At 37.2% G+C, this 14,333-nt stretch overlaps 2 protein-coding genes across 3 annotated transcripts; one reads left to right on the forward strand and one right to left on the reverse strand.

Moving 5' to 3' along the window:
• The first annotated feature begins 118 nt into the window (after positions 1-118).
• LOC139139015 (RNA 3'-terminal phosphate cyclase-like) lies at positions 119-7,928 on the forward strand. Of its 2 annotated transcripts, none has more exons than XM_070707702.1 (11): positions 119-309; positions 740-840; positions 1,524-1,667; positions 2,246-2,369; positions 3,391-3,449; positions 3,853-3,994; positions 4,493-4,617; positions 5,008-5,066; positions 5,500-5,594; positions 6,212-6,316; positions 6,669-7,928. In XM_070707702.1, exons 1-11 carry the CDS (start codon positions 262-264, stop codon positions 6,753-6,755), a joined length of 1,089 nt encoding a protein of 362 aa, XP_070563803.1. In that variant the 5' UTR covers positions 119-261; the 3' UTR covers positions 6,756-7,928. The 2 variants fall into 2 exon arrangements, with proteins under 2 accessions (XP_070563803.1, XP_070563804.1); XM_070707703.1 differs by lacking the exon at positions 2,246-2,369 and adding an exon at positions 2,761-2,884.
• Positions 7,929-8,990: 1,062 nt separating this feature from the next.
• LOC139139016 (uncharacterized) lies at positions 8,991-13,506 on the reverse strand. Its single transcript, XM_070707704.1, has 4 exons — positions 13,346-13,506; positions 13,063-13,127; positions 9,806-10,030; positions 8,991-9,367 (listed from the first exon to the last, which is right to left on the reverse strand). Exons 1-4 carry the CDS (start codon positions 13,378-13,380, stop codon positions 9,174-9,176), a joined length of 519 nt encoding a protein of 172 aa, XP_070563805.1. The 5' UTR covers positions 13,381-13,506; the 3' UTR covers positions 8,991-9,173.
• Between the last annotated feature and the right edge of the window lie 827 nt (positions 13,507-14,333).

Raw genomic sequence — 14,333 nt, forward strand, 5'->3', positions numbered from 1 at the left:
AAATGTTGAAGACTAGAACATTCCACTTCCACACAGTTGATATGACTCTGTGAAACCAATGATTAATTTGCCACAAGCCGCTCTTTCCCGGCAAGGTCAATATTCACAACTTCTTCCGGTTGACCCAAATATACCACATGTGCTTGTCGAGGTCAGACAGTGACAGTGCAAGAGTTGCGCGATAGGTATGCAATAGATAAACCCAAGCGCTCCAACAGCAAGGCCACCAGTTCTGACAGTTGTTCTCCAACTGCATATACGATGGCGTCCAATGAACCTACTGTCATCGATGGAAACATGAAAGAAGGGGTAAGTAATAACCATGAGATGTCAGAGAAAAACATGGCTTACTTACTCTTTAGTAAAGGTTGGGGGTGTGAGACCCGGCCCCTCCCCTCCCCTGTTAAGGTCGCATGTGCAATGATAGTTGCTACTTGTCTCATCAGAGGTGGGTTTCATAGGCCAACCGGCAGCAAGTATTAAGATACCAGTATCTGAAGCAATACAATAGTTGCAGTGATAATGGTGATAAAGATGATGATAATGATGATGTTAATAATGTGTGATGATGTTTTTATTGTTCATTTCAAGTCTTCCATCCCATGTTCAATATTGAATTACAGCCTTCATAAGCATTGTCAGACACTTTGATATACATAGCTACCCCAAATGTCTCCCCGCCACCTCCTCAGAATATGTTAACACAATCTAAATACAACATTCTCTATAACGTGTGTAGGGTGGTCAAATTTTAAGGATTGCATCAGCACTGAGTTGTATCCTGTGTCAACCAATAACTGTCAATAATATCAGAGCTAAAAGAAGTAATCCTGGACTTAGGTATGTACAGTACACACAGCATTTATTCTGAAAAGTAGATGGTTTCAGAAAGTTGGTACTGTTGTCAATTTGTCTAAGACAAATATAATTGCCATTATAAGTCGTAGGAAGTACAATGAACCATGGGGAAATTCATCTGATTTCACCCTTGACAGAAATCAGATGCATATATTAGAAAGGTTTGCCTTATACGGTATACACAATAATTTTCTGGCAAATCAAATCATATATTTAAAGTACATGTAGAAAAACACAACTTCAGGCAAGAGTGAGAACTGTTGGACACACTGTTTGTCATGAATGACTTGAAACCAAAGGGCCATTGGTCAGGATTAGGGACAGATTACGTAGTGAGAGTCCCCAGGAGAACTGCCTTGCTCCAAAGCTTTGTGTCCACTAATTGTCACTTGTGCCATGTTAGGAAACAGACTTTTGCTATTGAATTTTATTGTGTGGACTTCAATAAAAATATGATTATTTTAATTCATTAGAAAAGAATGTAGAAAAGTGTCTAGTCAATTTGATAATTAATCATGAAAAATTGCACACTCTATTGTTTGCAAAGTAGAAAGATTTGTTCATCATCAGATCAAAGTGGTGTTTTAAATCAGTAGGTAATGACAGTGTTTCAGAATTCACAGAATGAAACTTTTCTTTGCATATCAACTGGGTATTTCACACAGGCCTCAACACATGACAGGACTTCAACTGATCCGTGATCTGTGCAATGGAAGACTCCAAGGAGACAGTGTTGGCTCGACAGAAATCACACTGACACCGTCTAAAATCCAGTCCAACAGGTTCATAGCGGACACAAAAACTGCAGGGTAATCAATTTTCGCTTCTTGTAAGCTTTTTCAGCCTTTGAAAATATTAGCCTGAAAAAGATGTTGTGTGTTAAGAAAAGATGTACAGAGATAAGTCAACCTAAAACAATTAATATTTTATCGAGCATTTACTGTAAAGATTGTGAGGAAAGATGATAAATCAAAGTGAAAAAAGAGATTATGAAGTAATTACAATCTCAAAAAAAGAGTGCTTTTGGCTTTTTCGTTTATCAACCAAAAAGTGAAGACATATCAGGCAAGAATCAAACAGTCAAGCCATGTGTTGCATCATAAAAATTATGCTGAATTGTATGACTGATTTTCTGGCTTGTGTCCTTGACCAGACCTTGACATTTTCAACTGTAACAATTCAAAAGAGTTTGCATTTTGAAGTAAATCAAGTACTATTTAGCTGATTTGAATAGCAGCATACGGTACGTCCTAGCTCATGCAACTTCAGAAATTAAAGAATGAGCCAATTTTGAAAGCAATATACAATACCAATAAATCTTCAAAAATTTCACACCTCCCAATTTTGTATCTCATGACTTTTTCCCATATTCCATTACTTCTAACAGAAGTGTATGTTTATTGATGCAATCGGCCATTCCGTGTATGTTATACGGATCAGGAACGAGTCAGATGATCCTGCGTGGTGGAACCAACGCTGAAATGGCACCGCAAATTGATTATACTAATATGGTGAGACTGATAGTCACTGAGAGGGCTCTTTACTGATGGATATTGTTGTTACGTAAAAATTACCTCAAAGTCCAAATACGAGGTCTTACCAAATTCAAATTATCTTGCATGCAATATTGTTCAAGTGCAAGTATCAATGATAACTTCACTTCTTCAGCTGCACAAAAGTAATAGGGTGTCTTTTTCACATTTACCAAATATGTTCACCAGCTTTATTATGAAAGGCCAAAGTAATAACATGATATTCATCGTTGCAAGAACCATGAACCTTAAATCAAGTGAAGTTTTTGTTGTACTTACTTGGACAGGGTAAGACCTTGTACATGGGAAAGTTACCTAAGTATAGTCTGGTCTGCAGGAATGAGATCTCCTTGTTTCTTTCCTCTTCCAGAAACATTTGCCTAATGCTACAAATTTCACTGCCCTGTACAATATTTGGACCAGGAGTTTGTGTTGTAGAGTATAGAGGTGGTACAAACACTGACATGGCGCCTCCAATAGACCACTATACTATGGTAATTTTTAAGGCGTGTCTTTTAGAGAGTCTATTTCTGTGAAGGTACATTACAGGAAATGAGCCCTATTTGCTACAACTTCTCAAATATTTTCCACCCTTGTTAATTTCTAATGAATGGCAGATTTTTAACTTGTATATCAAGATCAGTAGAGAAAACACAAAATATCGAACATTTTGCCATTGCCATGTTTGACCAATAGATGGCGCTATTCACAACCATTTTGCGGGCCGTATAATCTGACACATTTTTCTTGTTCTGTGGTACATGCTCATCAGTATACGAATTATCTCAGAGGTATCAAGTTTTAACTATGACATTTTTCACAACAGTTTTGACGTGAATTTGTACAAGAATGTCAACAACAGAGTCAACGTTGAAGATCCAAAATAAAATGCTGTTAATAGTGAATTGCCTGAGTTGAGATGTAGAATGCTTCATAGTTGATATGGAATGGAATTGTATAGAAAGTCTATCACAGAATAATGTTCCTTTCTTTCTATCAGGTGTTCCAGCCAATTGCAGAAAAATTTGGACTCAAGTACACCTGTGACATCAAAAAACGGTAAGTGCAATACTGTGTACATATCATACAAGTGTCATTCAGGCATAGCATTACAAAATGTCCATCAACAGCACCAGGATAAACATTTCAAAATATTAAAGATATATTTTAGAATGTCAAATTTTCTCTTTTGTGTCAAAGTTCATTGAAACTTTACATCTGCTGTCTAATTTGTAAATCTTTTGCTGTACTAAGTACAGTGAGCTGTCGAATCCTCTGAGAAGGACACAAACAGTGAGAAACAAGTATTTTGGAAAAAACAATTATTGGTACTGACTATCTTATTCAGAACACATTTCTTAATAGCTGCATCTGGTAACTTTTTTATGCTGAGTATCAAATTCAAGCAAACATTTGAAGTTCAAGATTTCTGAAATTTCTCTTTTGACTTTGATCATTTCAGAGGATATTATCCCAAAGGAGGGGGAGAGGTCGTTGTCACTACCACGCCAGTTAAACAATTGCAGCCAATCCAGCTCACAGAGTTTGGAAGAGTTGCTCGAATCGTTGGCAGGGCCTTTGTAGCAGGTGTTCTGCCCATCAAAGTAGGTGATTTAAAATTTCTGTAACATCATGCAACTGCCATTTTCAACTATTTTATGAAAGATGTGCGACTTATTCCTCTTCCTTGCAAGTGGTATTTATTTCTATGGTTTGTCTATGGAGCCTGGTAGAATATGGAACTCTCATAATCTTCAAGAATCTTTTTACGATATCAGTGACTGTATTTGATTGAATTCTTGAATTCCGACCTGTTGATATTTTATGGATCTCCCATGGCATTGTGTTATGTGATTTTAGTTTATTTTCTTTGCTTGTTTTGGTAAGGCAACTGACAATTTGTTGTGTCACAAGGCTGCAAGATATAATTGCCTAGAATCACCAGCTTACTGTAAAAAAAAAATTGATGCTAAAGTTTATATTATCCTACTATCAATTCTCTGATCAATAATTATTATTATTCAAAACTACTGGAAAAAATAAAATGAGATCACTGTTGATGAACTCTGAACAATATTTTGGTCCTGCATCTCCTCCAACAGATTGCACGTCAGATGGCTTCATTTGCATTGACAATATTGAAAAAACAGTACAGAGATATACCTGTCAATATAGAGGCAGTTCAAGAACCAAAACATGAAGCATTTGGTAATGGAACAGGAATAATGTGAGTTCATAGATGTGACACAATTTTTGTGAATTGTTCTTATTCCCCATAGTTTAGAGGATTTCTGTAAGCCTTTGCTGTGTTTGTACCAATGTATCATGTGTAAGCTCACCCGATTTGGTATGTCTGTACTTGTAGGTGAGAGACTTCATATAATGTTTGTTCTGGGTGTTTTTAGAAATAATATAATGGGTAAAGTATTTAGATTACTGAACACAACTGACTTTCACACAGTGCAGGTAGTATGTGTTTCCTATCAAAGCTATCATGGATTATGGTGTACGTTGAAAAGAGTAGAATTGTTTTACATGGCCGGTTAGATTTCTTCGATGTTGGAATTTCATATTCCACTTGTTGTTGATGATGTGGATTAATTTGCCTTTTCTGCAGCGTTGTGGCTGAGACAAGTACTGGGTGCCTATTGGCCGGATCAGCTCTGGGTAAAAAAGGTAAATGACATTGAAAATGTGACTGATTGTCTGATATATTGTGTGTTGAAAGATCTGCTATAGAAAGCGTCAGTAAACCGGCACCATTTCAATCATGGTACATGTAGTCTAGAGGACATGTATTTTCTGGCAGAATCTATGTCAGCTTCAGCATCATATTCATACTCTGTCATCAGTGTCCCTGCATAAGTCTTTTTCAAAATTAATGGTTCGAGAACCTTCTTCAAAAATAGTGTATGGATATGGACCAAATGTCCCTTGTTTAAATAATGATTCCCATACCATTTTACCTCAAAATGTTTATATCTGGTCTATCATCAGCTGTTTTTACACAAACATAACTGTTTAAATCGCCAATAAGAGGTTACCAAGTGTAAACTCATCAATTGAGTTGTTTGGTTGACCAAAAGGGTCATGTTTACTTTTTATCTAGGCGTACCAGCTCAGCAGGTTGGTCAAGATGCAGCAGACATGTTGATTAGAAATCTTCAATACGGCGGATGTGTTGATGAGTATCTTCAAGATCAGGTCAGAGAATGCAATGTCTCGGCTGTTATTTGACATTCTGTAATCTGAAACAATTCTCTTTCTTATTTTCCGACGAGCACAGAGAAGATATGTGAATACTTTACTATGCTCACTCCTTCACCTGTTTCTCTCTAAGTTTTCCTCTCGCTCAATGATGACAAAAATATTACTGATCATCATACTACTTTAATGTGTGGAAACTACTGACAGAAGAATCAATCTCTCATTTGTTTTCCTGGTTTATACTTGTTTGTCCACAACAAAGCTTCTATTCAATCAATAATTTGTAATTTTGTCATAAAGATTTACATGTTTTTTTGAAAATATTGTGAGCAAGAGATAAGTAAGTGGTACCATACGGTATTTAGAAGCAAATAGCTATACAGGTGAAAGCAGTGATCACAAAGCAGCTTCCCATTGAAATCAATAGGTTTCAAGTTTCAGTTGTGACTTACCCAAATGAAACTTAAAAGAGACTCATAATGTAGATTTCTCCTCTTGACCACTGTTTCCTACTGAATCGAGCCAGCCATGTTACTGAAAACGATTGGGCAGAGTAAAGAAGGGTGAAGATATTGCAATGTCTAATTTTTGTCACCTGTATCATCTCTGTACAGTTGATAATCTTCATGGCGCTGGCAAATGGTAAATCCCAGGTGCTCAGTGGTCCAATCACACTGCATACAGAAACTGCAATTACTGTCGCTGAGATGCTGACGCAGGTATTGGATCTTTTTTTGTTTTGAAAAATTATACATGTTTTCAAAATGAACAATGTGGTATGGAAAAATACTTTTGGAAAAGATCTTGAAAAGCACAACCAAATTCTTGGTCATGATTACCTTGTAACAGACGAGTAATTTTGATGAGAATTGTACTCATTGTCAATCATGTTAGTTTGGGAATTTCAGTGGGATAATTTTGCCAGATTAATATTGAGTTTGGCTATTCACTGAATAACAAAAATCCTGAAATATCTGAATTGCAACATTTTTAGGTAAGAAAGTTAGTGAATTTACAAATTTCGATCTTAGACATCCAAATAATGATATTCTTTTCCTTTTGTGCTTTCAGGCAAGATTTACAATAACTCCAGTTACCGGAACAGACAAAAATATGATTGAGTGTCATGGCATTGGGTTGACCAATCAGCTTATATGATGCATTAAGGTGGTGGCCAAGTAACCAATCAGATAGCTCATAACAGTTGGCTAGTAAAAAGTAATCAAGACAGGAAAGGAAAGTTTTTCCTATTCAGTAATGCTCAAAGTGTGTATGCAAAACATGGTAATCGATGCAGTTGAGGTCAGAAGTTTATGTGTCACAATTGAGAAATCTACTTCATGAATGTCAAAATGTTGTTTTGATGAATTCTTGTGGAGGGAGTTTCTTTCTTTTGTGAGACTAAGGGCCGAAAACTGCATGTTTATAGTTTTATCTTCACTGCAAGAGTCATGGATGGAGAAGCTGTGAAATTTGCAGGTAAAATCAATAGCTTAATTAAACGTCTTCAGAAAAGTAGAAAATAGAGTGAGTGCTAAAAAGATATTGTTTCAAACATAGACCCTGTATGCTTCAAGGTTGGACTTTTGGGCCTTTGCTTGTATTGAACTTGATGACAATAAACTGTCACAGCAGTATCTGCAAGCTGTGGTGCCAAATCGTTCTACTCCAGCGATAGGGACATGCGGTGTTCTTTGGACTCACTACGGCCATCTCACCTCTACTTTCTTTGCTATGTAGGAGAGATAGTGTAATGGCAGTACAAACAAACCCACTTGTACAAATGCACATAGAAATACATGTACCATATGCATTTGTACACACTGCTGTTAATACATTTGAATTCTGGGATTAAGCCATTGATTTTCACAATAGGTTGACCTTTATCCAAAATATATTTGCTCACAGATTCTTTTAGTGTCTTTCAAGATTTCACAAAAAAATTATGTAAATTATTCATACTGAAATGCAGTAAATTTCAATTTTAAAGGAATTTTATTTTATTAATATTTTTTCAGTTTGGAAGGAGATTATTTGACGACCACAAGTACTTGGTATCAGTGAAAGAGATCGCTGAGAAAACCCAAACTTTTCTAGGTAGCAGAAAGCATCAAACATATTTTGTAAAGTGAAGGATGTCAAAATCTTTCCACATTTTGCAAATTATTCTAGAGTTAAACTATAAAGGAATTCACATTTTTTCAACCAATTTTATCTCATGGTGTATAATAACTTAGACGACAGTGAAGACATTGAATTTGTATATACTTTACTGCTTTGCTAAATTTAACTTATAGCTTGTACTTCAATAAAATTTCTTGCTCATCAAAATCATTTTTCTTTTGGCTTGTTCAAAGTTTAATTGTCAGCCAAGAATGACTAAAATAATGAGAAGACCTTTACGACAATCTTGGACACAAACAGAAACCAAGATGACTTTTTGTGATTTATAAACTTTAATTGAACATTGCATCAGTGGTATAAAAATGCACAAGAAGGCACAAGTCACTTATTTACATTTATACATGTTAGAAGATGAAATTCAATGAGATAAACTTAAGTATGAAGATCTTCATGAAAGAATAGAATGTGTAACAACACAGTGAATCTGTAGCTGTGGAAAGATATTAATGTCAAGTAATCAACACATACTTAATTTGCAAATTATAAAACTATTTTAACAGTTTGTTGCTTGCTTTGAAATTGGTAGTGGAGGACTAGAGTCATGTTGTAATTTTCTAATCTGTCTCTAGAGTGGTTTACACAGTATTTTTTAGACCCTTTCACCTCCACTTGGTACAAGTAAAACTTGTCTTGGTTTTTCCTGGGAAAGATGTTCCTATATACAGAAAAATGGACTAAACATGATTTAAAGTGTTTGATCACTATTAACTTGTGTGGAGAATTAAATTTGGTAATAATGAATCAGCTCACATACACACAGAGCAAGAACAAGACCAATTAACACATTGCTATTGAAATATTCGAAAACGATACTGTAAGGTTATGGCTGACTGGTGATCTATCAGTTTACAAATTATTCTTGTCATTGGCAGATTGCTTATTCTGTACTTTATGTATTTCTGCATATGATTGCAGCTTACAGTGGTGGATAAGTGGCAAATATTACTATGCAGGTTGTCAACTGGTGTGTCAATAAATAGATGAACTTAAAGGAAGTATACAGTGCCTTGCACCTTTTTACATAAGAATTGCACAAATAAAAAAAAAATAGTCTGTAAAATCTTCACCGGTTCGCATCTGGCTCTTTGTTCCAGTGTCCGTGTACGCATGGATGTGTACATCCATGGTGTACGTGACTATGTATACAGTGACCAAGAATATCGGCCAATAGCCTCTATGCTCGTTGGCCAATGGTAGGATGGTGTGCACTTGATGAACAGGTCGTAGTCTAGTATTCGCAAGATTTGTGGCTCACTACTTTGCATGTTTCTTCTTTAGTGTCTTTGCAAAGACAGTGTGATTCAACTCGCGGAGCCATGAATCTACTGTAGGTTCAGTATGGAACCAAGTCTTTCTCGTCCAGCGATTTCAAAAAAAAACTAGTTCCCGAAGCTACCTGCATAGTATCAAGCAAAGCAAGAGACATGACAGCCGCAAAATGATGGTGGTTGTGGTCGGCAATGATACGGCCGAGCTCTCAAACCACTCGTCGAAGTAGAAGCTGTCGTATTCCGATTCCGAGTCGTCCGATTCTGTCGTTGTGGGTAATGGCGGCATGGTGATTACTTTAACAACTTCTTTCCGTTCTGAAAAGGATGCAAAGAGTAAGAGAATCAGCCTCGAAAGTGAAAGACAAACTTTTGATCAACCTTATCTATATAATATGTTGTCGATCTTACAATGGAAGTGTATCTTGCAAGAAAGTTATTGGAGTTGCGAAGGTTTTAAAGAATTTCAAACACGATATTTTAAAGACGATAAATTCCGATAAAAGGTTCTCGTTTGAGCAGGTTTTGACGATCACTTAAGGCCGAAATAGGACAATTTTACTTGTAAATATGCCATGGTTGTTGGGTGGTGATATTATCATTTCAGCAAGGTGAGCTTTTCAAGGACCAAGAAAAATGTCATATCTGTAAGCTCATGTCCCTGAATTTTTAAAATTGAACGAAAAGATGTGCTTCCAGTTTCCACTGTACATGTTTACCAACGAAAACCTGAAAAAACACCTATTATAAACTTACTCTCATAACAGTCAGGACGGCCGTGAGGGACACAGTACAGTCGCCCATTTCTACAGAGGCAGAGGTTACAATTCATTTCTACGGTTTCGTCGTGTAGTACTTCTCCGCAGGGTTTCTGTTCTTCCTCGCAGTACTGACCAGCGAAGTAGGACGGACAGATACAGAAGCTACCAAGAACCATGATACCACCATTCTTACAGATATTTACCGAAGACTTCCCTGTATCTATGAATAAACATAAAGTACGCTGTGTAAGCCAAAATATCGCATGAAATATAAAAGTTCGTTTCCAGAGAAGGAAGTTAAAATCCTGTAATCGCAGTCAACTTGTTTATATCAGGGTTACTATACTTTCAGAGAAAACTAGTCAAATTTACAGGCTTCAATAAACTGTTCAGTACATTCTGGATAAACATAAAAAGACTAGCGATAAACAAAACAAACACAAGTAACAACACAATTGCATAGTTATACGGGAGAATTTACTGCTGAACAAAATTGCAGCGAGAATGTCCACATGAACAAATCTATAAATTGGGAAAAAAATTGAGATGACAATGGGCAAGCTGCAGGTGCGCCAAATAAGTACGTCCAAGTTTACCATATTAATCGAGTGATTAAAAACTGAGAAGTGCATTTCGTTTATGTGTATTACTAACTATGAATGCCCCAAGGAGGAATCAACCCATTTGCCGTATCCCTGCAGTGTTATTAGAAGTACCGTGGACAGTAGAAGGGGAACTACTGTCTATGGTTGTACGTGGTAAACTGTTTTCTTTGAACGTCACGTACTGCTACACCTGTCATTTTCGCGAGGTTCTCATCTATGTTTATTTCGTTTTTGTATGGGTGGGACTGTGTGTACTTTATAATGCTTTTGGTAAATATGTTTCTGATAAGCCAAACATATCAGCTTATTTGAACGTATTAATAAAATGTTGGTTCAGGGGTTTCTTTTTCACCTCCATGGTTCAGAGCAAACGCATTTTTCATGACCGGCAGGTGCAACCATAGACAGCGTCTACTGTCTACGTTGCAACTCATGAATGCAATTTTGTGAGATAAAGAAGTGAGTGACCTTGCGGGACGTCCAAGATGCCATTGACGTGGGACAAAAGTCATTGCCAAGTTCATTTGCACCTGAATATGGAACTGACAGTCATTCTCGCCGTTGAGTCACCTATACAATCTTACACAGACGCCCTTATTGAGACTGTTTTGGTCACTTAAGCGCGCGATCAATTCTGTTCGTATCGATGAAATTTCGCACTAACCACTTTAGAAAAGATACCTATTCGTGAGATGCTTGTACGAACATACCTCCATGTACGAACCAAGATGTGTGCCAATAAATACACAAAGATTGTCAGAAAATGGTCGAAAAGAATGACATAATGAAACTATAAATGCGTAACTATAGTAATAGTAGCAGGGAGGTGAAACACGTCATTTCCCCTTGGTAACTCGCTCAAGGAACGATTCCTCTTCGTTGAAATACAAAAAAAATTGAGGCATAATTTCTTTCGGTAAGATATATCAGCGCTCTTAAAGATATCGTATCGGAAACAAGACACATATTCATCCCTACCTCCATGATCTCACTAAAATTAAGTGTTGATGTAAATGCTAGCCGTAGCCTGTTTCCAGGGCAACTGCAATGACGCTGTACCTTCTCAAATGAATGCGCGTGTACAGCAGGTAGTTTATCTCGGCTATTTTTTTCTGACTAACGTTGCAGACATCTAACCGGAAAATTAGGTGAAACATCTTCAATCTCGACATCTAAGTTAAATTGGAGGACACACGAGGCTTTGTCAATTCTTTGTCACGACGACACCGTCTTTAAAACGGATCAAAGCGTAATAAAGGATAAAGGATAAAGGAAAAATAATTTATATAGCGCCCAGTATCCGTCAGCAATGTTCAATGGCATTTTACACTAGGTCCTTAATATTGCCAAATCTGTAAAATGTTACGTTCTGTTTTCTGTAATTGGGAAGGTGTGGGTAAGAATAGGCATGACTTCTGGGTACGTATTCACCATTACGAAATGGCGTAGGGTGACAGCGTTGAGCGAAATTTGTCGTATTTGTGTTTGTCATGCATGGTTATGTAAAATCTTTGCTTGCTGTCTGTCTTCCAAAAATCGCACTTAGATTTTAACATTAATCGGCAGTACGGGTTGGCTAACGCTCAGACGGTATGCCATAACATGGATGTTATAACGAAACCATCCGTGGTCGTAATCAGGAGATATGCCAGGTGAGAAACAACGCTGTTATGTGTACGGCGTCGTGTGTGGTGACGCCGCTGTACCGAACATCCAGCTGTGATGATGGACAGCCTCTCCCGGTGTTACATGTAGCTTCCCCGAGGTGAGGTCACTTCCAGGCTTGTAAACAGAACTAATCCACGGAATTTGATAATGACCCCTTATCCAGTCCCTTAATAATACACAACTAATTGCATCTGAATAGGCGATCTCACAATACGGCTTACCAGGGCATTGTTGGGGGTCGGTCTCATCCATACATGCATTGTGTAAGCTAGATCCAACTTGATCCTTATGTCAACGCCATTTCTTTTGGTGGTTTGGATATCGTCGTGATTCGAGAATATTTCAAAACTAGATTTTGATTTCACTGCATGTATTGGGATGAACTACATTGGCAATACGATATTTTTTAAATTTAAATTTAGATGCAGGATTTGAGAAGCACCTCCCTTTCTTTTGAATAACTTCACACGTGCTTTGGAGTCTTTATAATTCCATGAATAAATTTGACTTCCTTTTGCAGTGCTATAATAGCAGGATTCCATTTTATGACTACAACAAATGCAATGGCAGACTGTTTTGCCAAATTATATCGAACGCTCCAGTTGAATATGCTATTACTAAAGTAACAGGTGTCTGTAAGGAGATGTCCACTGTAAATTAGTCCACGGTTTGACTTGACATATATGGGACCATGGTTGTACAAAAATAGACATCCATGATGGTACGGTGTCATGAGGACAGGACATTTGCAAGGCAAATGGGCAAATGTCATTCTGTTGACGAATGGTGCTAGAAGCGAGACATTTCGGTTTTGTTATGTGATGGAATTTCTGAAGTAAATGAATGGTACATTTTAGCATGTGTGACCCATATAAAAAGTTTTGGAAAATTTTACGTGTGCTAAACTTGCGATGATAAAACAAACAGAAAAAAATTATTTAATACGTCTTAGCTACAGTGAGAAAAAAATGCACCTTACCCAGAAGACTAGCAGCAGACGCCGCATCCAGCGCTATCAAACCAAAGAGCACTGTCAGGATCGTCCTGTTAAGATCGAACATGGAAGAAAATATATAAAAAAGGCATTTTCTCGACAGACGGCAAAATCAAAATACTTGTGTGGACATTCATATGTAGAAGAAATAAGTAGTTTCAACAAATTAACCATTAACCAGAAGTCACAGCGCAATCATACTAGTGGTTGTACGCTGCTTACATCACCTGCGGTCACTCCATTCACCTAGCTATGTGCCCTAACTCACCTCAAGATATTCTCCATAGTGACGGTCGGTTTCATCGGCTTCTCAATGTCGAGACTAAGAGAATTTGCCTGAAATTGAAGACTTTATAGTTGCTGTGACAAAGAACGGGGGATAAACGAATGAATGAAGCTGCTGGCATGTCAAGCAAAATGCGAAGAAACATTGTAATTAACACATCTATTAACTATGCAAATCTTCGTTACCCTAGAAACTGTGTATCAAAGAAGCGGGTATGTGATTGGATAATACTGCTTACGTAACTCACTACCAAGTATGAAGAAGCTGAAGGTGTGAAGTTTAATGGTCACGTGATGGTTAGGCGCGTAGATGATGGGAGGGGGTCATATTCTCACCACCATTGTCCGACACATCAGCATGAATGCAATGTACAAGAGATGTACGAATGGCCCCTCGCCCCCTCCATGAGGTATACATTAACACATCTTTAGTAAACTTCGAACAGAACAGTGGATGAGACTTTGATTGACACGAAGTTTACTGAGCAAAAACTGATAATGCAAACAGTAAAATAGTCGACTATTTGATTGACAATATTGCACTTTCCAGCCACAGTGATAGAAGCGCGATCTCAATGTTTATACCAATAATGTAAGAAAAACAACTCTCGGATGTACCTGTGTCCACAGGTCCAGTAGGCATAATTTGTGATGATTTTTCCTATTATTATCATAAAAAATAATTATGAATATTAATAAATTATTAATATGAATGTTACAGAATATTAAAACTTTTTTTACAAACCATGTCGTCTACTTTGTGTAAATACCGTCTTTCACAATCTATGCCAAATTATACAAGTGACACAATTGCCCAGGTTCAGTCTACGGCGAGAGTTACCATTGCCCAGGTTCAGTCTACGGCGAGAGTTACTACACAGTGTATATAAAGAGAAGGTAGCCAGCTCCACTCGACAGTAAACTGACATACCCATGAATTACCTCCGTTTTCTTCACTTCTGCATGTTGAT

Source organism: Ptychodera flava, chromosome 8 (assembly GCF_041260155.1).
Source record: "Ptychodera flava strain L36383 chromosome 8, AS_Pfla_20210202, whole genome shotgun sequence".
Lineage (NCBI taxonomy): Eukaryota > Metazoa > Hemichordata > Enteropneusta > Ptychoderidae > Ptychodera > Ptychodera flava.

Bases quoted from the DNA above. Each gene is read 5' to 3' on its own strand.
- LOC139139016 (XM_070707704.1), bottom strand. From the start codon at position 13,380: ATGAAACCGACCGTCACTATGGAGAATATCTTGAG. The intron at 10,031-13,062 runs GTAAGGTGCATT...GTTTATTCATAG, and splicing joins GTCTGCTGCTAGTCTTCTGG to ATACAGGGAAGTCTTCGGTA. The intron at 9,368-9,805 runs GTAAGTTTATAA...CATCCTTTTCAG, and splicing joins CCGTCCTGACTGTTATGAGA to AACGGAAAGAAGTTGTTAAA.
- LOC139139015 (XM_070707702.1), top strand. From the start codon at position 262: ATGGCGTCCAATGAACCTACTGTCATCGATGGAAACATGAAAGAAGGG. The intron at 4,618-5,007 runs GTGAGTTCATAG...CCTTTTCTGCAG, and splicing joins GGTAATGGAACAGGAATAAT to CGTTGTGGCTGAGACAAGTA. The intron at 6,317-6,668 runs GTATTGGATCTT...TTGTGCTTTCAG, and splicing joins TCGCTGAGATGCTGACGCAG to GCAAGATTTACAATAACTCC.